The sequence below is a fragment of the Gopherus flavomarginatus genome, chromosome 5, assembly GCF_025201925.1.
Source record: "Gopherus flavomarginatus isolate rGopFla2 chromosome 5, rGopFla2.mat.asm, whole genome shotgun sequence".
In the NCBI taxonomy this organism is placed as follows: Eukaryota; Metazoa; Chordata; order Testudines; family Testudinidae; genus Gopherus; species Gopherus flavomarginatus.
The window spans coordinates 64086991-64112055 of NC_066621.1; the positions used below are offsets into that span (position 1 = coordinate 64086991).

Below are 25065 nucleotides of genomic sequence, written 5' to 3' on the forward strand. Positions count from 1 at the left end.
CTTTTTGAGGAGACATAATGCCACTCACTTGTCACTTAAATATTGTAACACTGACACCTGCTGCATGTATATGAAGCCTGATACCATTCTTTTTCAAATCAATGGGAGTCTTTCCATTGTCTTTAATGGGTGTGAGATTGGGCCCAGGCAGAAGTGAGCATATGAACCTTAATTCGGGGAAAAATGAGTGAAAGTTCGAGCAGTTGGGAATAGCTTCTGTTTAATCCTCAAGAAGTTATAGATTTGTTTCTTCACAATGAGATGAGGAAAAAAACCCTATATTTTTAAATAAGTATGATAAATTGTAAAATTATGTGTGTGTGTGTGTATATATATATATATATAATATAAAGCATCTAATTTATATATAAAGCATCTAACAGTGAACAAATGGAAAAGCAAGGGGAATTCCGTGATGGTAGCTGAGAAGAGAACTTGAGTCACTGACCTTAAGCTTATTTTAATATTCATCTTTATAAAGTTCCTAAAGATCTTAAACTTTTTGCTTTGTTTGAAGTTTGTAAAGGATCTGGGATCCATTAGCCCAGGCAAATAGCTGCTTTTCTTTGGGGTTATAATGTATCATGGAATGGCTACCCTGACGTTTGGGGAAAGGTAACACGAGGATTTCATAAGTATTTATAGTGTCTAAGACATCGTACACACATTCAATCCGAGATGTGCCTCCACTAGGAGAGTTATACACAACATAGAGGGTGCCACACATCAGGAAAGCTCCTTCAGCATTCTTGCTGTTGCATGATGTGTCCCAAGTATGCTCCACAGTCATAGTCATATGGTTGATTTTAGTGATGACAAGGTTTCCACTCGTGTCTGGCTCTGCATGGATTGCCCACAGTCCTTGTTCATCAATAGCAAGATCTATTTTAGTATCAGGAAACAGTTCATAGGCAGAAATCTGTCCAGCACCCGGCAGGAGCATTCTATCAGTTACCTTTCTTCTCTGGATGTTATATTTAACTATCTCATTTAAGGAGCCATATATGTGATAAAACAGGAAACCATTATATACAACATGGCCAGTTCCCTGCCAGGAAGATGGCAGGTTAACTCTCCGTGGTGTTAACTTATGATTCCTTTCCGTGAATGCCCGAATATTTGCAAATTCCAAAATAACATTATTCTTGGATCCACTTAAGAAATAAATCTTCAGATGGTCTTTGCCCGGATCTGTCATCCAAGAGCCATGCATATCTCCAGTCTTCTTAACTATCTTTATGGACTTGATACCTGCAAGCATGTTGTCACAGCCTGTAAGGAAACAATCCAAATATAAAGGATTATAAAATTAGAATGACTGTGAATCCTCTGGTTGTTCCCTCTCTTTGGAATTCTTAGTCCCTTCATCCATTGAGTAGAGTGTGTCCAAAATGTCTACAAAATTCCTGTGTTAAGTAGTCACTAAACTCATTTCATATCATAGAACCAGGGGTGAAAGTAACCTAAGGCCATGGCTACATTGGTGTTTTACAGCGCTGCAACTTTCTCACTCAGGGGTGTGAAAAAAAACACCCCCCTGAGCGCTGCAAGATACAGCGCTGTAAAGCACCAGTGTAAACAGTGCTGCAACCCTGGGAGCGCGGCTCCCCACGCTGTAAGCTAATCCCCATGAGGAGGTGGAGTACGTGCAGCGCTGGGAGAGCTCTCTCCCAGCGCTGGTGCTGCGACCACACTCACACTTCAAAGCACTGCCGCGGCAGCGCTCCCATGGCAGCGCTTTGAAATTTCGAGTGTAGCCATACCCTAAGAGACTTACTAGTACATGGGGTGGTTGCGGTCCTCAGCAAGGGGTGGGGACTCAACCAGGAGGGGCGGGGCCTCAGCCACAAGGGGCAGGTCTAAGGCCAGACTCCTCAGCCAGCCCTTCAGTGCAGCCCAGCAATTTAAAGGGCCTGGCGCTCCCAGCTGCCACCACTACTCAGGGTTCTGGCAGCAATTTAAAGGGCCCGGGGCTCCAGCTGCTGCCATGGCAGTGGTAGCCGGGAGCCCAAGGCCTTTAAATTGCTGCCAGAGTCTCATGATAGCATTAGCGGCTGGGAGCCCCAGGGCTCTGGTGGCAATTTAAAGGGTCCGGGGCTCCAGCCACTGGCACTGTAGCAGTAGCAGTGGCCGGGAGCCCCAGGCCCTTTAAATAACTGCTGGAGCCCCACAGTAGTGGTAGTGGCAGCCAGGAGCCCCAGGACTCTGGTGGTGGTTTAAAGGGCCCAGGGTAGCGGTGGCTGGGAGCCCTGGGGTGGTGGGGGCCAGGAGCCCCAGGCCCTTTAAAATTTCTGGGACCTACGAAGCTGCCCCTTTTGCCCACCCACCCATCAGCAGCCCTGCCAATAAGGTTGGCTGTATACCGGCCCTTACCGGTATGCTGGACCGGACCTGACTGGCTTACTTTCACCTCTGCATAGAACCAACATCTGCCATGTAAATTCATGACCTATCTTCAACGACATACATGGGGCCAAATTCTGCTCTGTTATACCAATGCCACCCAAACAGGATTGCATTATTGTAACTGAGAGGAGACACAGAGCAGCAGCTTTGATTCTTCTCTCAGTCACACCAGTTTTACACAGGTATCTCTGCATTCACTGTAGTGAAGTTACTCCTGGTTTACAGCAGCACGAGAGAAAAATCAAGACCTTTATTTATAAAAGACCTACAGGTTAAAGTCTAACCTATTGAATTTTAACATACTATCTATCTCAGGGGCTCACTCCTACCCTCTTCCCCGCCCCCCCTTTAATAATATAACACCCTTAGCAAGAAATACAGCATCCTAATATAAAGCCAGAATATAAAGATCCCAATTCTCGGTTTTGTTCTGGCCCCTTTTTACCACTCCTGCAACATAAAAGAGCCAGTAATCAGCCAGATCCCAAAGTCAGGAATCTCTCTGGCTTTGGGGCATGCCATGGAATGTGTAGGACCAGCAAAACAACAGCTCCATGTCACCATAACTCAGGTTAGAGGAACGTGTGATGTTGCACTCCACATGTTTATGGAAATATACTTATGAGTGTAAATATAATGTAACTGGAATATGCTTTATGCAAAAGGTCTCTTGTAAGGTATCATTACAAAGCTTATAATCTACTGAATGTGGTTATCCTATTTGTATGAATGTTTCATTCTTGCATCTAAAACTAGAAATATGAAGCATTACTCTGAAGTCCTATTGTAACTATGCAAAGTGTGGGCCATTAATGGTGGCTTGGAATCTTGATGGCTTCCATTAACTAGGACAATTGGTTGTAAATGGCTCTGTTTACCTGTAAGTCTTCCTGTGTTAATGTGAGTCAGGCTGGGAAGAATAGAGGCGTGGGGTCTCACAGGAATGTGACCATGTCACCTAGTACTGGAATCCATCTTAAACCTGGTGCTTTTCCATTTAGAAGGAGGGGTGGAAACCCAGAGAGAGACAAAGGATTCCTGCCTTGTGCCTGTCATAAACAGATAGCTAAGGGTTAATGTCTCTTTCACCTGAAGCACCTGACCAGAGGACCAATCAGGAAACCGGATTTTTTCAACTTTGGGTGGAGGGAATTTAGTGTCTGAGTCTTTATTTTCTGCCTGCCTGCTTTCTCTGAGCTTTGGAGAAGTAATTTCTACTTTCTAGTCTTCTGTTTCTAAGTGTAAGGACAAAGAGATCAGATAGTAAGTTCTATGGTTTCTTTTCTTTGGTATTTGCATGAATATAAGTGCTGGAGTGCTTTGATTTGTATTCTTTTTGAATAAGGCTGTTTATTCAATATTCTTTTAAGCAATTGACCCTGTGTTGTGTCATCTTAATACAGAGAGATCATTTGTATGTATTTTTTTTCTTTTTATATAAAGCTTTCTTTTAAGACCGGTTGGAGTTTTTCTTTACTTCAGGGAAATTGAGTCTGTACTCACCAGGGAATTGGTGGGAGGAAGAAATCAAGGGGAGATCTGTGTGTTGGATTGCTAGCCTGACTTTGCATTCCCTCTGGGGGAATAGGAAAGTACTTTTTGTTTTCAGGATTGGGAACAGAGAGGGGGAGTCCCTCTGTGTAGTTTCACAGAGCTTGTGTCTGTGTATCTCTTCAGGAGCACCTGGAGGGGGGAAGGGAAAAAGGATTATTTCCCTTTGTTGTGAGACTCAAGGAATTTGGGTCTTGGGGTCCCAGGGAAGGTTTTTCAGGGGGACCAGAGTGCCCCAAAACACTCTAATTTTTTGGGTGGTGGCAGCAGGTACCAGGTCCAAGCTGGTAACTAAGCTTGGAGGTTTTCATGCTAACCCCCATATTTTGGACGCTAAGGTCCAAATCTGGGACTAAGGTTATAACAGTGCCCAAACTATAAAAGGAGGTGGAACAGAACAAAGGGGGCTGCCAGTCATGAGAAATCCCCTAGTTACCACCTGAGCTGGAGCAGGGACTGTAACCAGGGGAAAGGATTGGGCCTACACTAGGAAGGCATCTAGTCTGTGAGAGAAGCTTATTGGAACATCTCTGAGGATGAGATTTACCTGTATTCAGTTTCTTAATGTATTAGGCTTAGACTTGCATGTTTTGTTTTATTTTAATTGGTAACTTACTTTGTTCTGTCTGTTATTACTTGAAACCACTTAAATCCTACTTTTTATACTTAATAAAATCACTTTTGTTTATTAATTAACCCAGAGTAAGTGACTAATACCTGGGGGAGCAAACAGCTGTGCATATCTATCAGTGTTATAGAGGGTGGACAATTCATGAGTTTACTCTGTATATGCTTTATACAGAGTAAAAGGGATTTATTTGGGGTTTGGATCCCATTGGGAACTGGGTATCTGAGTGCTGGAGATAGGTAACCTGCTGAGTGGTTTTTAGTTAAAGGCTGCAGCTTTGGGGGCGTGGTTCAGACCTGGGTCTATGTTGCAGCAGACTGGCATGTCTGACTCAAAAAGGCAGGGTTCTGGAGTCCCAAGACATCAGGGAAAATGGGCTCAGAGGTAATTTCAGCACATCAGGTGACAGTCCCAAGGGGATCTCTGTGACTGAACTCATCACAGTGTGTCATGAGACTAGAGCTGTGGGGCTGTCAGAGTGGCGTAGTCATATACACCAATGCAAAGTGTGTGCAAAATGTTACTACCACAATAAGTAGGTAATTCTGAGTTGGTAGCATTTTACACCCACTTTGCAAAGATATTAACAACTCTGCAAGGTGCAAGGCAGTGGAGAATCATGCCCAGGGAACTCTGAATCTTTATCAACAGCCTATCCCTTCCAGCAAACATGTTATTACAATGTATACTAGACGAGTAAACAGCTTGCTTGCCAAAGGCAATAACAAATTAGAAGAGACACTATTCGACATTTAAAGAATGTCTTTTAATAAAGTGCAGCCTTCTTAGCCAAACAGAATAAACAAGCCCCTAAGGCAGCAAGTTCTGGCAGTAGATGAAATGAAGAAGACAAAGGCAAACTCTGTTGTATCGTCAGCCTCCTCTCTTTTTACTTGGTCCAAATCCACTGAAGTCAATAGAAATACTCTCATTGCCTCCAGAAAGCAACCCTTTTTTGCACTTATGGATACTGATACCCCCTACGTATACACTTTGGTTATTGCAGCCAACATGAAGGACTGGATACGCCTCTACTGCCCCAGGATACTTCCAAATCTTACACCCATCAGACCCAGAAGGCAGTTTGATGCCTAATCTGCAGGAATGCCATATCCTACTCCCAACCAAGGCAGGGTTGGAAGATCAACCACTTTTCCTGCACAATCAGTGAATGTCTGTACATATCGAAACCAAACATAAAATCACCTTGGACTTATACCATGACCCTTGTGGTGAAGTGGCAGCTCTGCTATTGTTAAGGTTAAGAGTCACTTACTGTTTAACCGATGACTTTATCTAAGTGCTCTAAAAGCCACATGCTTACTAGTTTTCCCATTGATTTCAATGGAACTAAGATTTGGTTCTCAATGACTACAATTAAACATATCAATGAACTCATGGCTCTGCTTTTAAACAGTGGTGTCAGCTAAGATTTACCACAAGCAGCAGGAAGTGTATTACACAGACAGCTGGAAACCTAGGCAGCAAGACCTTAAACACTAGCAAGCAATGCTGTAAAATCTGGAAATTGATAATAGACCTGTAAATATGATGTGGTTGATGGATGGCAAGTATATCTAATGTGTTACTATCAATAACAACTTTTCAACATCTGGCAAGACTGCAGGGCAGGTAATTTTAGCTTAGTTATTTTTAGAACGAAACAATTTTCAGTGCCTTTACCTTGAGACGTTTTAAAATCCGTCTAATTTATTTTTTTACTGCATGTCAAAGAAAGTGCCTGAATATTCAAAGAAGCTTAGATCTAGAAAGGAACAGATTTTGAAATTAAGAGTACTGGAGACTGGTATAAGTGTAGGCTTTGAAAACAGGGTGAGAAGAGTAGTACTATCATGATTACCACCTGCTTTAACCCTTTGACAGCATGCTGACAGAGATTAAGAGAGCAGATTCTTAGCTCTACTCTGCGCTGGTTAGGCCTCAGCTGGAGTATTGTGTCCAGTTCTGGGCACTGCATTTCAAGAAAGATGTGGAGAAATTGGAGAGGGTCCAGAGAAGAGCAACAAGAATGATTAAAGGTCTAGAGAACATGACCTAAGAAGGAAGGCTGAAGGAATTGGGTTTGTTTAGTTTGGAAAAGAGAAGACTGAGAGGGGTCATGATAGCAGTTTTCAGGTATCTAAAATGGTGTCATAAGGAGGAGGGAGAAAACTTGTTCACCTTAGCCTCCAATGATAGAACAAGAAGCAATGGGTTTAAACTGCAGCAGGGGAGATTTAGGTTGGACATTAAGAAAAAGTTCCAAACTGTCACGGTAGTTAAACACTGGAATAAATTGCCTAGGGAGGTTGTGGAATCTCCATCTCTGGAGATATTTAAGAGTAGGTTAGATAAATGTCTATCAGGGATGGTCTAGACAGTATTTGGTCCTGCCATTAGGGCAGAGGACTGGACTCGATGGCCTCTTGAGGTCCCTCCCCGTCCTAGAATCTATGAATAATTTGATTCAGCTCCACTGAAGTCAGATATATACCACCTTAGGATCTGCCCAGAAGCTTTTTAAAAAGGTTCTGATTCCAATTTTTAAATTTTCTGTTGTGTGTTTCTGATTTCATACTGCTTCTGACTGGAAATGAAATATACCACCTAAAATGTACATACTGTATATAATTTACATCAATTAGTGAATTTCATAGGGGCGCGATACTATTTAAAGATGAAATTTAAGAGAATAAGGGCTTTCAATAAAAAACATAAAATGTATATGTACTTCATATTATATTACATATTGAATTTTGCTTGCAGCCAAGTCACTTACTGTGTGATCTTGATAGGGAATTACAGAGAATGTTAAAATATATGGAAAATTTACCAGTAGATTAAGTAAATTCAATGTCTATTGAATTATCCTTAGTGTTGAGGCTGGGACCCAAAAAAACGTAAGGCACTTAATTAGTTGGCACAGCCGCAACCAACTGTGAGACACTAGAGTTTTTCCTGGAATGCTGCTGTGACAGATACTGTGGACATATGGAAAATCTAAAGACTATTCTGTCTAGTTTATAAATGTTATACATATTTTATGGACTAGGGATGATATTCTGGGTCCATGGGGGAGCTAAAGAGTTTCATACAGGAACTAAAATAATTGGGAAGTAATTAGTGCAACTTCCTGGACAGATAACAGCTTTGGAGAAACTTTACCCCCTGAGGGAATTGCATAGACTGGTTTAACATGGATCCACAAGCCTGACAAACAAAGAACCCAGAGCTCTAGAAAATGACCACTCTGGACACAGGGAGCAGGGATCAATCCATGAAGGATGTAATATGTAGAATGTATGTTTTAGTTGTTGGGATATGTGAAAAGATGCCTGCTTGTCTGGCAAGGAAATAGACCAGCCAGGTGAAAAGCTGACCCAGCAATCTGATCAGGTAAACAACTGGGTTAGCAAACTAATCTTAATGCTAGGCAGAAAAAGTGTTTATACAATATATAATGAACAGCTTTGTAATAATATATTTAAGGCGAGCACCTGAATGTGGCTGTGAGCTTGCATTCAGCCGTATGCTATGCTCTGTTTTGGTGGACTTGATCACTCACTGAAGCAGCAAATAAATGACATACTTCTTCAGCTCAAGAGTAGGTCTGTGAACTTGTGCATTCTGGGTGGCAGGGAAAAAAACGGTCAACAGCCTTACACAACCTCAGAACTGAAATGTGATTGTGATCCAGAGGGACAAGCCCTGTGAAAGGACCTGAAGTACTTTGAAACCTGCCATAGTCTCCATATGCAAGGTGGGTGACACCTGGTAAGCCAGGCTTGGGTATAAGCTGTTTATTATTTTTCAAATGTTTTCTCTAATGCTTTTGTTCTAAATAAATAGTGCTTTGAACTAGCCTGGTCACTGATTAACCCTCTCATTGCCCCTTAATGAACAGGGCTGCAGCTCCTACAGTTTAAGGCAAGAAGGGACCCCAGATCATGTAGTCTAACCTCCTGTAAATCACACGCCACGAACATCACCAACCATCCACACACAAAACCCAACTAAAACTACACCAAAGTATTACAGCACACTGAAAACTAAACTCTTATATGCCAGAGGCAGAGAATAGGAGGGTACCAGGTGCACCCATGCTTGAAGACCCTGCAATGGCAGGACATTGATTAAGTGAGATATATCCAGATAATGATGGCAAGTGACCCACATCCAGCGCTGCCGAGAAAGGTGAAAACTCCATCAAGATCACTGCCAATCTGATCTGAGGGGAAATTTCTTCCTGACTAGGGTGACCAGATATCCCGATTTTATAGGGACAGTCCTGATTTTGGGGACTTTTTCTCATATAGGCACCTATTACCCCCCACCCCATCCCAATTTTTTATACTTGCTATCTGGTCACCCTATTCTCGACCCCACATGTGGTGTTCAGTTAGACCCAGAGCATGTGAGCAAGAACCAGCCAGCTAAGCACATGAGAGAGAGAGAGAGAGCTTGGTGCCACTTCAGAGTCTTTTCCCTCCCCATCCAATGTCCCAACTTCACTTGTGGCCATCCGTGATGCCTCAGAAGGAGGAGATTTAAAACAAAACCAGAACATGTGGGAGGAGCTCTCCCTACCATTGACTCTGGGCCCTGCTACCGCTCCCAAAGATTAATTTGTAATAAAAGAGTGCCAGGGCTCAGCCCGGGCAAACCCCAGCACAAATTAAGCACTGGCTGGGTGGTCAGAGAGCAGCGGCTGTGGTGAGGCACCCAGCTCTGAACACAGCACCACCACGAGCAGCAGTGCAGAATCAAGGGTGGCAATGCCATACCATGCCACGCTTATATCTGCGCTGCTGGCCAGCAGCTGCTGTTCTCCAGCCATCCAGACCAGGCTGCACTGGGAGGAGTTTCTGATCCCGGGGCTCCCCCCACCCATACACCCACTGACCACCAGGACCCCAGGAAGGAGGAAACCAGGGGATGGCCCACTGGCTCTGAAGGAGTGAGCCCTGCTGCCTGCACCTCCCCATCAGGCTGGCAGCTCCAGGCAGCATCACCCATCCCCTGCCCAGATCAGATGGGGCTCCAGCCACGGGCTTGCCCGAACTCATCCATGCTCCGGCAGCCCAGGCCCACCAGCTTGTAGTACTCTTATGGCGATCACTGACAATGAGGCCCTGAGCAGTCATCCACCTCTAAGGCTGGTCCTGCTTCTGCCCCCCTACAGATTCCAGCTGTAGCCCTGAAGCATGAGGTGCTGAACTTAATTCAGACTTGCTAAGGTGATCTCAGTGAATTGCAGGAGCATGCAGCCTAAATCCCCAGTCTGGAGACTGAGAGTCACGTGATGGTGATGATTACAGGCTTGAGACCTAAGTGGAATACCCTTAAGGAGACCAAAAAGAGGTCAGAGGTGCAGTTGTCTTGGGGAGTGTGACAGTTGCCCGAGCATACCTTTAGTAGTTTTTTTAAATGCTTTTAATGCTCCAATTAAAGAGCTATTTCCAAAGAACCAATTTAACATGCAATTCAATATGTATATAACAAATATTTTAATTATAGCATTTCCCTTATCATTTTGGTGTATTTGTTTTCTTTGCTGAAAGCTCAGTATTATCACACTTAAATAAAACACATTTTTAAATATGCTTTATCCACATATCAGCATAAATGTATTGACTAGAGGATTGGCTCTCTTAGATCTAAGTTTTGAAAAGTAAATAGTTCTTACTTGCATTAAGCATTAGCTTGACTTTCCTTTTTAGTTCTGCGTCTTCATTTAGCTGCTTTTCCACCAAGTCTTCATCTACTTCTACACAGGCAGTAGATTCTCTTGTTGATTCAAAATAGTCAATGTCCCTTTGTGCTCTTTCAACTCTTGTTAGCAAATGCGCCACTTCATTTTTAAACTCAGCCTTATAAACTCTCAGCCCCTCCAGGCGTGATATCATCCTCCTTGAAAAGTCATGGAATTCTTGTACATAATCCAGTATATCTTGGTTGCATTTTTCCAGCCTGCTCTTGAATTAGAATACAGAACATATAAATATATATTTGTTTGTGTGAACATGTGTATTTTCTATAGATAGGATCTTAACACATGGTTAGTTCATAAATACCACTGGCCCCCCTTCCCTTTCTCGTTTCAAATTAGTTATCCCTGGTCACTTATTAATCTGCCTGAAAAAGTCACTGAAATTCATATTTGTGGTTAAATATCCATATTCTCCCTTGCTGTGAAGTCTGAGGGCCAGATTCTTTGCTCTTCTTCTGTCAGCAGAGGGGAGCCCTGGTAGAACCCATTGGAGGTTTGGGGTGCAGAACAGAGGGATCATTGATGACTCCCCTCCCTGAGGCCCCTCAAAATCCTCTCTTTATGGCCTCTGCTGAGTCTGTCTCATAAAAATGTGAAAGCAGGGGCTGTTGGAGCCAGGAAGCAACCACATTTCACATACTGTTCCTTTGCTGGCCCAGCAGATATCTGATCCAGAGTTAATGCTACTTCTTCTTTTCTAACATTTACAATGGAAAATTGAAATTTTGACCTACAAAATCAATATATGCAAAGAAAGTTTGTATCAAAATGGTGAAAATTGTGGGAGTAAAATCATGGAAGATAGAGCAATGAAATTCAAGTTTGAAAGACCAGCACACCTGTGCAGCTACCTCAATATTAGTTCATCTTAGGTCAGGCCCTACCTGCCTGACCACTTCGAGTGGACCCTGCCACTGGACACATTTTCAAAAGTATCTAGTGATTTTGGATGCCCAGCTGGAGTAATCATAAAAGGGGCCTCATTTTCACAAAGTGCTGAGCTCCCACTCTCTAAAAATCAGAACTCTTTAAGGTGTTTCAAATTGGCCACCCAAAAAACAAGGTACCCAATATTATCAGCCACTCTTGAAATTGTAGGCCCCTTTAGTTTGTCAAAACTTCATAATTGGCTAGGTGCTGAAAAAGCCAGTGATTTTTATAGGATTTTTCATCCACAAATCTCAAAGCACTTTAGAAAAGGAGAAACTGAGGCACAGAGAGATGTGACTTGCCCAATGGCATGCAGAAGAACAGTGACCTAGCTGAGAATAGAACCCAGGTGTCCTGGGTCCTAGTCCAGGGCTCCACTCTTTAGGAAACACTGCCTATCAGATGTGTTATTGAAAGTGTGCCAGTATCTGAGGGCCGATACATAAGAAGTCCTAACTAGTTAAAACTAGGTACTCAGTTGTGGTGTTTTACACACAGGTTTCAAGCTTTCCATTGTGGGTGTTAGGTGAGCTTTTCTATGACTGAGGAATAAATTTACTTACAAAGGGAACCATGCAGTATGTGTTGTGTTTCATTCTCTGAAATCTTTGGTGAGGTTTTTATAGCTTCCTGGCTCATTTTATGCCAATTATCCAAGTGCTAACCTGGACTTTTGCATATGACCATAATCCCATCCAAGAAGCCCATCTACGCATCTCTCCTCCTCACTACACAAAGTGCCTCCATCCATGCTCCAAAATGTCCCAGAACTGCTTCTCCCTCCAATATTTACTGCTCCCCTTTTCTGCCCTTGCTACTGTCCCCTCCTCCTTCACCTTTCTCTTAGCCTTTAGCCAGACAAAACTGTGTGTAGAAGGGAGAAATTTTCTCCCTCAAGTTGAAATGTGTGGGAGTGGGAGATATCCACTCCCTGTCCACATTGCTTGTACAGTTACACATATATCAACTTCTATGGGTGTCCAGCATATATGAGAACCTTATGATGTTGGTTGGTTTAGGAGTCTGAACCAGGGAGGGTGGGGGAAACTTCTCTCTTCTATGAAGCAAAAGGGAAGAAACAGACAGTTGAAATGTATATGATTGTCATTCTTGTGTAGGTTAGTGAAATTTTAATCCCAGCCCACCTAATGGGGACAAAACATTGGCCCAATCCTTCACTGCTTTCTCAGACAAAACTCTTCTTGAAGCCAGTAGGAGCTTTGAATGAGCAAGGAGTGCAAGAGTGACTGCTGTGAGCTTCTTTACAATTATTTTTTTAACACAAATTATTACCAGACAAAGGCACAGGAGCAATTTTTAGTAATTCATCCCATACAAATTCTGTCCTACTGTGTATGTGTCACATTTTTTAAATAAAGTATGCACAATGGTACATTGGTATATAGGATCTAGGAATGGAAAACCTCAGGAATTATTTTTAATAATCTCATCTGAATTTAATTAGCAATACTCAGTGATCTTACCTGAAGAAAAAGGACAGGTACTGGAGTAGGTGGGAGCCCTGTTTGAGGGACTATAATCTTATGAAATTTAGCAGACCCAAAACTTTTTGTAATCTCTCAACCACATGGGGATTTTTTCAATCTCTTGTCAAGATGCAAATACACTTAAAGTTCAGCTGTAGATAGAAAATGCCTTGTAAGCGTCCAACTATCTTCTGTGCTTACTAATTCATTATTAATCTTTGTCACCAATCCTGGTGATGCCAACAGGAAATGCAAATATTCTGGAGACATCCTGTGACAGCAATTTAAACATTTTTAGCTAAATTTTATTGATGGGATTACACAGATGCAACTGTTAGAAGAGTTTGGCTCTGTATAATAAAATAAAATAACAACGGTATCATAAGATAAATGCTATGATAACACAAAATAATTAAAGTTGCAGGTTTTAGTTACCATGACATACTTATTAGATTTGTTTATTTTATTTGTTTATATTATTCATTATTTTACTAATGACGATTAACATCTATGCAAGAACATGCACCACCTTTCAAATATATTTGCAACGAGACAATATTCCTAAGACACAATTATATAGATAACACATACCTCTAAAGATAGAAAACGCCGGTCGATGTAATGCATTAGAACTGCATCTTGCATTACATATTGGGCCTCTCCCACGATACTTGTGAAAAATGAAACTAATAAAAATCTCAGTTGCAAGATTACCATAGCTTTATGAAATTATGTGGGGGAAAAATAAAGAATTAATGATGGGAAGAAAAATCACACTAAAACTCCCCCTCCCAGAATTAAAATCAATATAATTACTGTGTGATACTATGATGTGGAAAAAAAATGGCTAAAAATACTAAAGCTGCAAGAATTAAAAGATTTAAAATGGCTGTTTCAGCTCCTTCGGTCTATCATTAAAACAATAACGTTGTGGAAAGCACTGAGCTAGATGTGTTTATTTCTAGAAGCCGGATGAATGCTTTCCAGCTTGTGATCTTATGATCAATCCCAGATGTTCAGTACTGAGTCACATAGAGCCTTTAGTCCAGTTGTATTAAATAAAAACAAAAACAACCCCCACCCAGAACAATATTTAGTGCCAGATCCTTTGCAGAGGTAAATCAGAGTAGCTTCACTGAAGTCAATAGAGCTATGCTGATTTGCACCAGCTAAGGATCTGGTCCACAATATCTGTAGTTGTTGTTCTGAACAATCACAGTTGTCAGTGTAAAGCAATTTAAAACAGCTTCTTCACTTTCAGTGTTTATCTGGGTACATATGTCTGGCTGTACTAGGTTAGAAAAATGATAAATACTAAGATCTTCTTCTCTCATTTATCTATCTTAAGGTTTTATACTATCAACATAATATCCAAGCACCTTCCCACATAAAATCAATCGAAGCAGTAAAGTCCGTTATGGATTTAATGGAGTTTCTGGCACTTCTCCCCCATTTGGGGGTAAAAACAATACTCGAGGTAAGGTTTTTGGTTTTCATTTCTTAAAAGAAATACTAATTTTAAGGCTTATTTGTTCTAGGTCTTTTTGGTCTTTTCTTTGAGTAGAAGGGGATGCATATGCATATCCAGAACCCTTTGACCAAGGGGATGTGGCCACACAAACAGCATGGACAGTAGTAAGTTATGTAGGTATCAGACATTTCCCCTTCTATTGGAATCCAAACACTACATCTGTACTGTTGTTTCTGAGAATTCGGCACATCTTAATATTTTTTCAGCTTCCTTCTCTACAGTTTACTCTCACACCCACACAAGCTCTCCCTTTGTGCTCTCTCTAGCACAAGTGTAAGCACATGAGCATTGATTCAATGCATGAAAATGTGTCACAGCATGCAGAATTTACCCTTTGACCTCATTTCCCTGACTGCCGTGAGGTACAACTTTGCATTATTTATGACAATTCAGAGTGCACTGGCAAAAAGTGATTTTTTTAAATACTACTTTATGTTAATGGAAAACAAACCTGTTTGCCAGTTTCCATTTATGTGGAAGAGTCACTAATGTGCAGCCAGCCTGACTGGATACCCCCTCGCCAGCTCTCATTTAACCTCAGAGCAGACAGAACTACTTCTTGGGGAGACGGAAACAAACAACACTGTCTTGTTGGACTCTGGAACTGATAGGAGGACACCCTGGATGTGTCCCCCAGGCATATAGAAAAACATGCAGCTGTGAAGGAAGCACTAGGTCATCTCCATTGATTGGGAGTGCTAGAGAAGTCCTGCAGGGTGAGGAGCTCTGTGGCATATACTGTCTTGTTTTCTTGCCTCCCAAAGCATGGCAAAATCAGAACACTTGGATGATAAAGTATTACTGCAGGATTGCGGGGGCAGGGTAGAAAAGTGGTGTATGCCACATTCCTCTCCACCAATGGGTACAGAGACCATTGAGCATGGGGCTATAAACCTGCGGGGTTTCTGAGTCTCATAACCATCCTAATAGCTTTAAGGAAGCCATTAGCAAATGAATTATATGTGGCAAAATAGGTCACTTTCACCCATTGGTGCAGGAAGAAATTCAGCTCATCTATAGAAGTGAAGATCCACTACATCCTGGTCTTCCTGCAAGTTGGAACATCCCTGGATCTCTGTGTTAGCTCCAGGAAGGTGCAGATTATGACCATTGGCACTGTCCTAGACCTAAATAACAATAGAAGCTTGACACTGTACCTCTTGGGTCTTGTTTCACATTTACTCACAAGTTGACATATCCTCCAAATATTGAAAAATGGCCCTCTTAGAAGCTGGATATCATAGTGGAGTTGCTGATTGAACCTCATCCACATGCATACTTATTTTCTCTCCTCAGAAGTGGCATTTTTAATAGCTATAACCTCAGCCATTATCTGAATGAGGTGCTCTGTCAATGGAGAAATAGTTCTGTACTTTCCACAATGACATGATACTGCAGACTTCTCCAGAGTTTATTCCAAGATGTACATTCTCTTTTGTGGTATTTGAGACACCTTTTATCAGTCTCAAAGCATCGTTCTGTCTTCTTTATGTATGAATGCAAAATACCCAAAGGAGGTGTCATAAACAGATAGCTAAGGGTTAATGTTCTTTTACCCGAAAAGGGTTAACAAAGGGAACCAAACACCTGACCAGAGGACCAATCAGAAAACAAGACTTTTTCAAATCTGGGTGGAGGGAAGTTTTGGGTGTGAGTTCTTTGTTCTTTGTCTTGGTTCGGTGACCCTCTTGGCTCTGAGAGTGACCACAGGAATCTCCAGGCTTTCTAATCTTCTGTTTCCAAGTTGTAAGTACAAGGATAGTAAGACAATAGGTTTATATTTTTTTTTTGTATTTACATGTGTATAGTTGCTGGAATGTGTTAAATTGTATTCTTTTTGGATAAGGCTGTTTATTCATTTTTTTCCTTTAAGCAATTGACCCTGTATATTGTCACCTTGATACAGAGACCATTTTATGTCTTTTTCTTTCTTTTTATATAAAGCTTTCTTTTTAAGACCTGTTTGAGTGTTTTTCACTGGTTAAGGCTAAGAAACGAAGGGAGGGGGAAAATCTCTTTGTGTTAGATTTACTAAGCCTGACTTTGCATACCCTCTGGGTGAGGGGGGAGAGAGATTAGATCTCTCGGTACTTGTGTTTCAAGGACTTGAAGCAGGGAGTATCCTAGGGTCCCCAGGGCGGGGAAATCTGGGAGGAGGTAAAGAGGGTGGAATCCCTTTGTTTAGATTCACGGAGCTTGAATCTGTATATCTCTCCAGGAACCCAGGGAGGGAACACCTGGAGGGGAGGAGGGGGAAGGGAAATGGTTTATTCCCCTTTGTTATGAGACTCAAGGAATCTGAGTCTTGGGGTCCCCCAGGGAAGGTTTTGGGGAGTCCAGAGTGAGCCAGACACTGGAAACTTCTGGCTGGTGGCAGCGATATCAGATCCAAGCTGGTAATTAAGTTGGAGATTTCATGCTAGCTTCTCATGTTCTGAACTCTAAGGTTCAGATCTGAGTAGGACAGTTGTGACAGGAGGTAAAATAGCATAAGCCTGATCTCAGGAAAGCATTAGTTCCATACTTTAAAACAGAGTTCAGATAGCCTCTCTTTGTTTCCCTATATCCCAGGCACAGGAGCAAGAGAGTTTCAAAGTACGCCTTAGAAACTGGATAAGATCCTGCATAGTTAAAGAATGCTGTAAAAAACAAACAAACAAACAAACAAAACGGAGTTGTCCAGTGCCTTCTGGCATTGTTGCTCCAGGTTTACCTAAAAACCATCAACAGCTGAAAGCATAGGAGCTTACGCTGGAGAGATTTGCCAGGCAGACACTTAATCGTAACTCTGTACTTTCGCTAAATGAGATAAACTCAAACACATCAAATGTAACATTCAGCAGGAGGATTCTTCAGGCTGTGGTTGAGGACTGAGCTTTGGGGTTATTTTCTTCTATTGTTCTACATGATGGGATACTGTACTTCCTAGACACACACACATGCTTTTTTTTGGATACTCTACACTCCTGCTATGTATTTATGTTGTAGAGGCCTAGAGGTCCCACTCAGAGCCTGGTGACCTTTTGGGCTAGGACTATACAGACACAGAATGGATGGTCCTTGCCTCACAGAGCATTTATTATTTTTTGTGACCCTTGGACCCTTGGAAGGTGTTCTGCTATGGTAGCTACACCCGCTTGCAAGGATAGGCAGATGGGCCACTGGAAGAGAAAAAGGAACAGTGACCTACCTGCTTATTCCTGTTCTTTGAAAGGATGTGCCCATCCATCTACACCTCTCTCTGCAAGGGGAAGGAGTAGTGCATTTTTCTTGTTTATGCTTTTTCCTCACAGCACTTACCACATCTTTTCATTCATAATTTGGGGTCATCTTTGTTGTATCAGCTGTTCAAATTTTGTGAGGTATATGTAGATGTTTTCAGCCCTGTATTTGCATTTATATTTTTGGCTCCAGATATTGAAGATATTTTTGTTTTTGAACCTACTATACAAATCGAGTGAGAATACCTGGCTTTGGAGAAATCGGGCCTTATTTCCATGGTGTCCCTCCAGTTTTACGCCAGGTTAGCTACATTCATTTATCTGGAATTACAGTGAAGTAGTGCAGTAGTGAATCAGGCCTACTGGTTCCTCTTTGACGTTACTCACTGCTGTGCTGCCACAACTCAGAAGGCCCCACCTCTGATGACTGATGGACACATGGTTTCAAAGAACAGAAATGAGCAGGCATGTACAAGCTTATTTCTTACATCACGTTAGCCTCTTTGCTTCATTTTGTTGTTCCTGATGTTGTGAAATCCGGTAGGAAAATACTATATCAGGCACCCTGATTTTAGTGTCAATCCCCCCCCCCCCCCCCCCCCGTAGGCACAATTTCAGACACCTGGCCAAGCTGGCCGATACTTCCATTGTCTCTACTTCAAAACAGGGCACATGCACAGGGTCACATCTTTCCTACCATCTAGTCTTGCCTACGACAGATCTACAGTTTTCTCCAAAAGCCTTTGATAATGCTATATGCACAGGGCAGTGATTTTTATCTCAGGATTAGTGAATAGAAAACACTAGAGGTTTCATCTGATTTGCAGCTTCCTACATTAGTTCCATGTGTTTTAAAGCATTAAGTATGTACAAATTAAAGTGACTCTGCTATTAAGCCTGAGGCAAACATGGAATTATCTTTCTAATGTATCAGCGCTTTAGTTCTTTGTTTTTCCCATCTCATGATGATTAATCAAATGTAGCTATGATAAGCAAGGTAAGAGGTAGAGAAATAACTGGAATTATACACACAGACACACAATTTTGTTTATGGTTGCAGTGCAAATGGATCCTGAGAGCACTGAATTTATGCATGTAGAGTAATCTAATACAGTAATTCTTCTTCAGCTCTGATGAGCCATGAGAGCATTTGGTATTAATAATGTATAAAGCATATCATTCTTTACCTATCTGCTTGCTAATCTTGTTCAGATTCCTATGTGTATTCTGCTTGCTTTTCTTGCACTTCATAGGAACAATAAGAGACTGCTTTAAATGTTTGGTGGGATTACATGCATGACAATGATCTCCAATGACAATCAACAAATGGGGTCTAGTCTGTGCCTGACATTTAAGGGTTCTATTGTTTTCAAGAGCAAACTTATAGTGGCATGCGCACTCTTTCATTACATTAGTGCCTCCAGTACGAGCCACCACCTGATGAGCCACATCTTATTGTGATCAAAAAAGGAACTCATAATTCCTATCCTGCGTCAGAAAAACCTGATTTTGGCAGTTCGCACTTTGGCCTTCAGACAAAGCGATTTGCATTACTGCAAAAATGTAAACATCAGAAGTCAATTTTAAATCCATACTTGAAGGCAAACACAAGATATTGTATCAGAGTGATATTCACAATGGACCAGGGCCAGATTTACAATTTACGGGCCTCTAGGCACAGCATCTTCACTGCCTTCCTTCCTCCCCATGTGTCCCTGCCTGGAAGCCCTCCCCATGTGCCTAGTTTAGGGTTTCCATGCGTCCGGTTTTCAACCAGAATGCTTGGTTGAAAAGGGACCCTGATGGCTCCAGTCAGCACTGCCAACCTGCCCATTAAAAGTCCGATCGGTGACACAGTCAAGGGCCCGGGGCTAAGACAGGGTCCCTACCTGCCCTAGTTTTGCGCAACTCCTGGGAAGTGGCTGCAAAGTCCCTGCAGCCCCTAGACTCATGGGCGGCCAGGGAAGTTCCGTGCACTGCTCCCGCCCTGAGGGCTGGCTCCGCAGCTCCCATTGGCTGGGAACCGTGACCAATTGGAGCTGCGGGGTCGGTGCCTGTGGGCGCGAGAGCAGCACACAGAGGCTGTCTGGCTGCCCATGCATCTAGGGGTTGCAGAGACCTTGCAACCACTTCCCGGGAGCTGTGGTAAGCACTACTGGGACCCTGAATCCCTCACCCCCTCCCACGCCCCAACCCCCTGCCTCAGCCTGGAGTCCTCTTCCACATCCAAACTCCCTCTTGGAGCTCGCACCCACCCAGATCTCAAATCCTTGCCACAGCCCCCTCTTGCATCTCAAACCCCTCATCCCCAGCCCCACCCCAGAGCCTGCACCCCCAGCCGGAGCCCTCACCCCCTTCTGCACTCCAACCCTCTGCCCCAGCCTGGAGTCCCTTCCTACACCCAAACTCCCTCCCGGAACCTGCACCCACCCCCAACACTCTGCCGCAGCCCCCTCCTGCACCCCAAACCCCTCAGCCTCAGAGCCCTCAGGCCCCCCCCCCCACACCCTAGCCCCCTGCCCCAGCCCGGTGAAACTGGGTGGGGGGGGGTAGAGTGAGCGACAGAGGGAGGAGGGATGGAGCAAATGGGGGCAGAGCCTTGGAGAAGGGGCAGGAGTATTCGGTTTTGTACGATTAGAAAGTTGGCAGCCCTTATCCTCATGTGGCCCTCTGGCCCCCAGCAGCTCTGCGTGGCCCACTCTGCCTCCTAACTTGGCTCCAAGAAGGCTGTCAACTGCCTGCTAGCTGTTTGCTGCTGCCCGCCAGACCAGTCAGCCTCAGCCCCCTCAGGCTGTTCTGGCACCACAGCAGCCTCTGGTGGGCAAAAGGCAGACCCGTAGCACATTTTCTGTAGAAAAAAAAATTCTGCCTGCCTCAGACAAGACTTCTGCGCATGCTGCAAACATTACCTAAGGCGAGGGGGCATGATGTGTGGGTCATCTCAGCAGGGTGCAGGGCCAGTCAGGAGGCTCCTTCTCTTCCGAGAACTCCCAAGCAGTGTGGCCAGTGGCAGCAGGGCAGCAAAATAACCCAAAATACTGCAACTCACAACTGCTAAAAAACCCCAGCAACTGACAGCTAAAAATAGCTCAATTGGGCTAGAAAACTGCATACTTAGCAACAAGAACACCAGCACCCCTAGGCATATGCCTGCAGTACCTAATTGGAAATCCAGCCCTTCAAGGGACACAATATACTTTGCAGAAAAAAAGGACAACATGAAATGGGCTGAGTGTCAGGACTCTCAGACTTCCACTGGGGGGCTCTCATGGCTTCAGAATAATAGGAAGCAGTATTAAAGCATAAGCATTTAAAAAGTCTGAGTTAGATAAAATATATAGCAAGGAATGTGATTCAAAAAATGATAAAGGGAAAACATTAATCAGATCCTTTTGTAAAGGAGGAAAATTAAATTTCTGTAATCTATGAAGGCCAGTTGCTAAAAGGCTTTTGAAGTCTCGTACTACAGTAAGTCAGGAAGACCCATTCCTCCTAGATGATGAGTATCCCCAACATGCTTGGAGTCAACAGGAGTTGGGGGTATCCAGACCCTTGCAGTAAGTACTAGTGTCTTACAGGATCAGACCTTTTAAAAAAAGGCACAAGACCAAGATGAATCAGTATTTTGCTGAAACTAGTGAATGATTAATAATGAATAATGTATGCACTGATTTTCACCTGCAAAGAGATTATGAAGTTCTCACATTCATTCCTTCTTTGCAAACATTCCTGAACAATTCTTGGTGCGTTCATACATTCGTTGTGAACACAGAAATACATGCTGTGCTGGTTAATTACAAAACTCAGGATTGGGCCTTTTCCTGGCGCTTGAAAGATTTACTAACTAACCAAAAACAAACATTTTTGAATTGCATAGTTGAGTGTAAAATTCACAGTTCAAAATTTGCCAGTGTTAGTTATGTCATTTGAAATTCACTGTTTGTGAAGAGTCACACTTACAATTTTCTCTTTTGTTCATACCAGTAATTTATCTTATTTATTAGACAATTCACAGAAAGTGAACATAAGAGGGGCATGAAAGTAGTCAAAATGACTTTGTTTTAAAATTCAGTGGAATATTCCCAGAAAATGCTTTTCAATGTTCACCCAGCTCAATTCATAGTTCCTGAAATAAGGGAATGCCCACTGTTCATGTGTGTCTTGGATTACGTTTTCTTTTAGACAGATTTTTTAAAAATGTGATTCATGGTTTCTGCTTATTAAATATAATATTAGAGCTTGCTTGGATGAAAACCAGAATAAGAGCTTTTCCCAACAATTATAGGCAGCCCAAATGTTAGATTTCCTGGCATGTTATTGTGATAGTAGAACACATGCATTTTGTCATTTCAGCATGTTTTAACGTGTTATTTCAGTTTGTGTTACATTAAAGTGATACATTCAGGAACTGAATTTAGGGGTGTCTATGCACTATAAATGAGAGAGAGAGAGAGAGAGAGAGAGAGAGAGAGAGAGAGAGAGAGATCTCTGTTTGCGTGGAAAAGCTGTTAAAATTCATAAGTCAGCCTTTCCTATGGAATTACATCATTAACTGGTAGAAATGGCATGTTTACGGTTGATGAACAATTTACATTATTTGTAGTTTAAGCAAGTGAATTCATGTCTAATTACCAGTAGATGTTATGTAAACCTGTAACTGGTGGCATGTGCTCTAAGACCCCATATAAGAATGTAGGGCTCTTCTGTTTAATCACCCTATACTCAAGGGCTACAACCCTGATTAGAGCATGAGTAATTGCTGATGTCACATCAGATACCATGGTGGAACCAGTATAAGAACCTAAATAGAACGGAGTGGAGCTATGCTAATGCGTCCCTCCTCCACCTCCAATTAGCTCTGCCTAGGATATAAAAGGGGAAAAGAATCACTTTGAACGAGAGGAAAGTAGGACAGAGAAGGCCTTTCAGGGACACCATACAAACAGCAGAAGTCAAAGAGGATGCTTCTGCTGAAGTTTGTTGAGTTATTGTTTTTGCATTACCAATCAAGTCAAGCACCAGAAAGGGGGAAATTGGAGTACATAGACACTGTGCAATTTCATTTCTGAGCTTTTTAAAATGGCCAACCTATTTATGATTCCTTATTTATCTGTTGTGACAAAGTTCCTCCTCTACCTTGGTGGGTCCTGCGCTTATTGGCAGATTTTGCTAGCCTCCGAGATCTTCCTGTGTTAGATTAGGAGTTGGGAGGTTTGGGGGGAACCCGGGCCCACCCTCTACCCTGGGTTCCAGCCCAGAGCCCTGTGGACTGCAGCTGCCTAGAGTGCCTTCTGGAATAGCTACACGACAGCTACAATTCCCTGGGCTATTTCCCCATGACCTCCTCCCAACACCTTCTGTATCCTCACCACAGGACCTTCCTCCTGATGTCTGTTCATACTTATACTCCTCACTCAGGGCCGGTGCAACCATTTAGGCGACCTAGGCGGTCATCTAGGGTGCTAGGATTTGGGGGCCGGCATTTTCTTTGAGCCCAGGTTGCCGCCAGCATTTAGGCAGAGGGAGCTGGGGCAGAGAAGCGTGGGGAGGGCCGCCTGCAGCAAGTAAGGGTGGGAGGGCGGCACATAGGGGAACTCCCCGCCCCAGCTCACCCCGCCCCACCTCCTCCCTGAGCAGGCCGTGGCTGCTTCACTTCTCCTGTCTCCCAGGCTTGCGGCGCCTAAGCTGATTGGTGCCGCAAGCCTGGGAGGCGGGAGAAGTGAAGCAGCGACAGCATGCTCGGGGTGGAGGCGGAGCAGGGGTGAGCTGCTGCGTGGGGGGAAGCCTCAGGGTGGAGGGGGGAGCTGCTGTGGGGGGGGAAGCCTAAGGGCGGAGGGGAGGAGCTGCCACGGGGGGCACCTCAGGGTGGGGGCTCAGGGACGGGGGAGGGTGCAAGGTGGAAGTTTCGTCTAGGGCGCGAAACATCCTTGCACCGGCCCTGTCCTCAGTTCTCCAGCAGCACACCCTCTCGCTTTCAGCTCCTTGCACCTCTTGCTCCCAGCTCCTCATATGCGCACCACAAACTGAAGTGAACCCCTTTTTAAACCCAGGTGCCCTGATTAGCCTGTCTTAATTGATTCTAGCAGCTTCTTGATTGGCTGTAGATCTTCTAATCAGCCTGTCTGCCTGAAGTGTTTCCAGAAAGTTCCTGATTGTTCTGGAACCTTCGCTGTTACCTTACCCAGGGAAAGGGGACCTACTTAACATGGGGCTAATATATGTGCCTTCTATCACTCTCCTGTAGACATCTGGCCTGACCCTGTCACACTGTCTTAAAGGGAATTAGATCCCATGCAGTATCTCTGAAGGATGCCTTACATATCAGAGAAAATAAGCAACATTACTAATTGTAAGTTTGATGCACTTATGCTGTGTATGGTGCAAAAGCAGGGGGATCTGGAGCAATGAGTACAGAATAGAGAGGGAAACCTTTGTGGTGTGCTTTTAACTGACACAAGTCCAGAGAAATCTTCCCACAGGGTATCTACAGGTCACGGTCTCTTTCTATCAGTCTATAATATATAACTAAACTACACCTCTACCCCAATAAAATGCTGTCCTCGGGACCCAAAAATCTTACCACATTATAGGTGAAACGTGTTATATCAAACTTGCTTTGATCTGCCGGAGTGCGCAGCCCCCACCCTTCGAGCGCTGCTTTACCGCGTTATATCCGAATTCGTGTTATATCAGGTCATGTTATATCGGGGTAGAGGTGGATTGTTGTATGTAAAGTAAATAAGGTTTTTAAAATGTTTAAGAAGCTTCACTTAAAATTAAATTAAAATGCAGAGCTGCAGTGTGAGCGCTAGTGAAAATCAGCTCGCGTGCTGCCTTCGGCACCCTTGCCATAGGTTGCCTACCCCTGTTCTATGTGCTTCAGCTCCCCAGCTGTAAAAGGGGGCTCAGCACACTCCCACCCCTCACAGGTGCTGTGGAAAGAATCAATGTTGGTGAAGTACTCCAGTGCCAAAGAAAACCCAGAAAGAAATGGATCATTCTGACTTCATAGCAGGGTGTGAAAGAGCAGAAAATAAGGCTGGGGGGCCACCCACCGACCAAAGAGGGAGGAGAAAACATAACCTCAGATAGCTGAGCACTGCGTTCTGGGGAAAATACCAGTACGTGATGATGGAATAGAAGACCCTGTCCTAATGCACATGCACAAGGGGGCAGTGTTAAGGTTGTACAGGAAACCTTGATACAGTACCAGGTTAGAGCCAAAGTCCACTGAGAAATAAAGCACCAGTTTCTCACAGTGAAGGAGATGAACCATCCAGACAAACTCTCCATGGCAGACATGGATTCTCTGTGCCATAGATGCAGATTTCATGGGTGGTCCAGGGCTGGAGCACCCATGGGAAAAAATTAGTGGGTGCTCAGCAGCCACTGACAGTGCCTCATCAGCCCCCCGTCCCTCCCCAACACCTCACACCTGCTGGTGGTCCCTGCCGATCAGCGCTTCCCCCTCCTCTGCTCCTGCCGCAATCAGTTGTTTCAAGGTATTCAGGGGGCTCTGGATGGGAGGAGCAAGGGAATGG

The 25065-nt window shown here is 43.5% G+C and overlaps 1 protein-coding gene across 1 annotated transcript; it reads right to left on the bottom strand.

The window, feature by feature from the left end:
- Positions 1–355: 355 nt before the first annotated feature.
- OLFML1 (olfactomedin like 1) lies at positions 356–13747 on the bottom strand. Its single transcript, XM_050955148.1, has 3 exons — positions 13364–13747; positions 10272–10560; positions 356–1272 (listed from the first exon to the last, which is right to left on the bottom strand). Exons 1-3 carry the CDS (start codon positions 13487–13489, stop codon positions 494–496), a joined length of 1194 nt encoding a protein of 397 aa, XP_050811105.1. The 5' UTR covers positions 13490–13747; the 3' UTR covers positions 356–493.
- Between the last annotated feature and the right edge of the window lie 11318 nt (positions 13748–25065).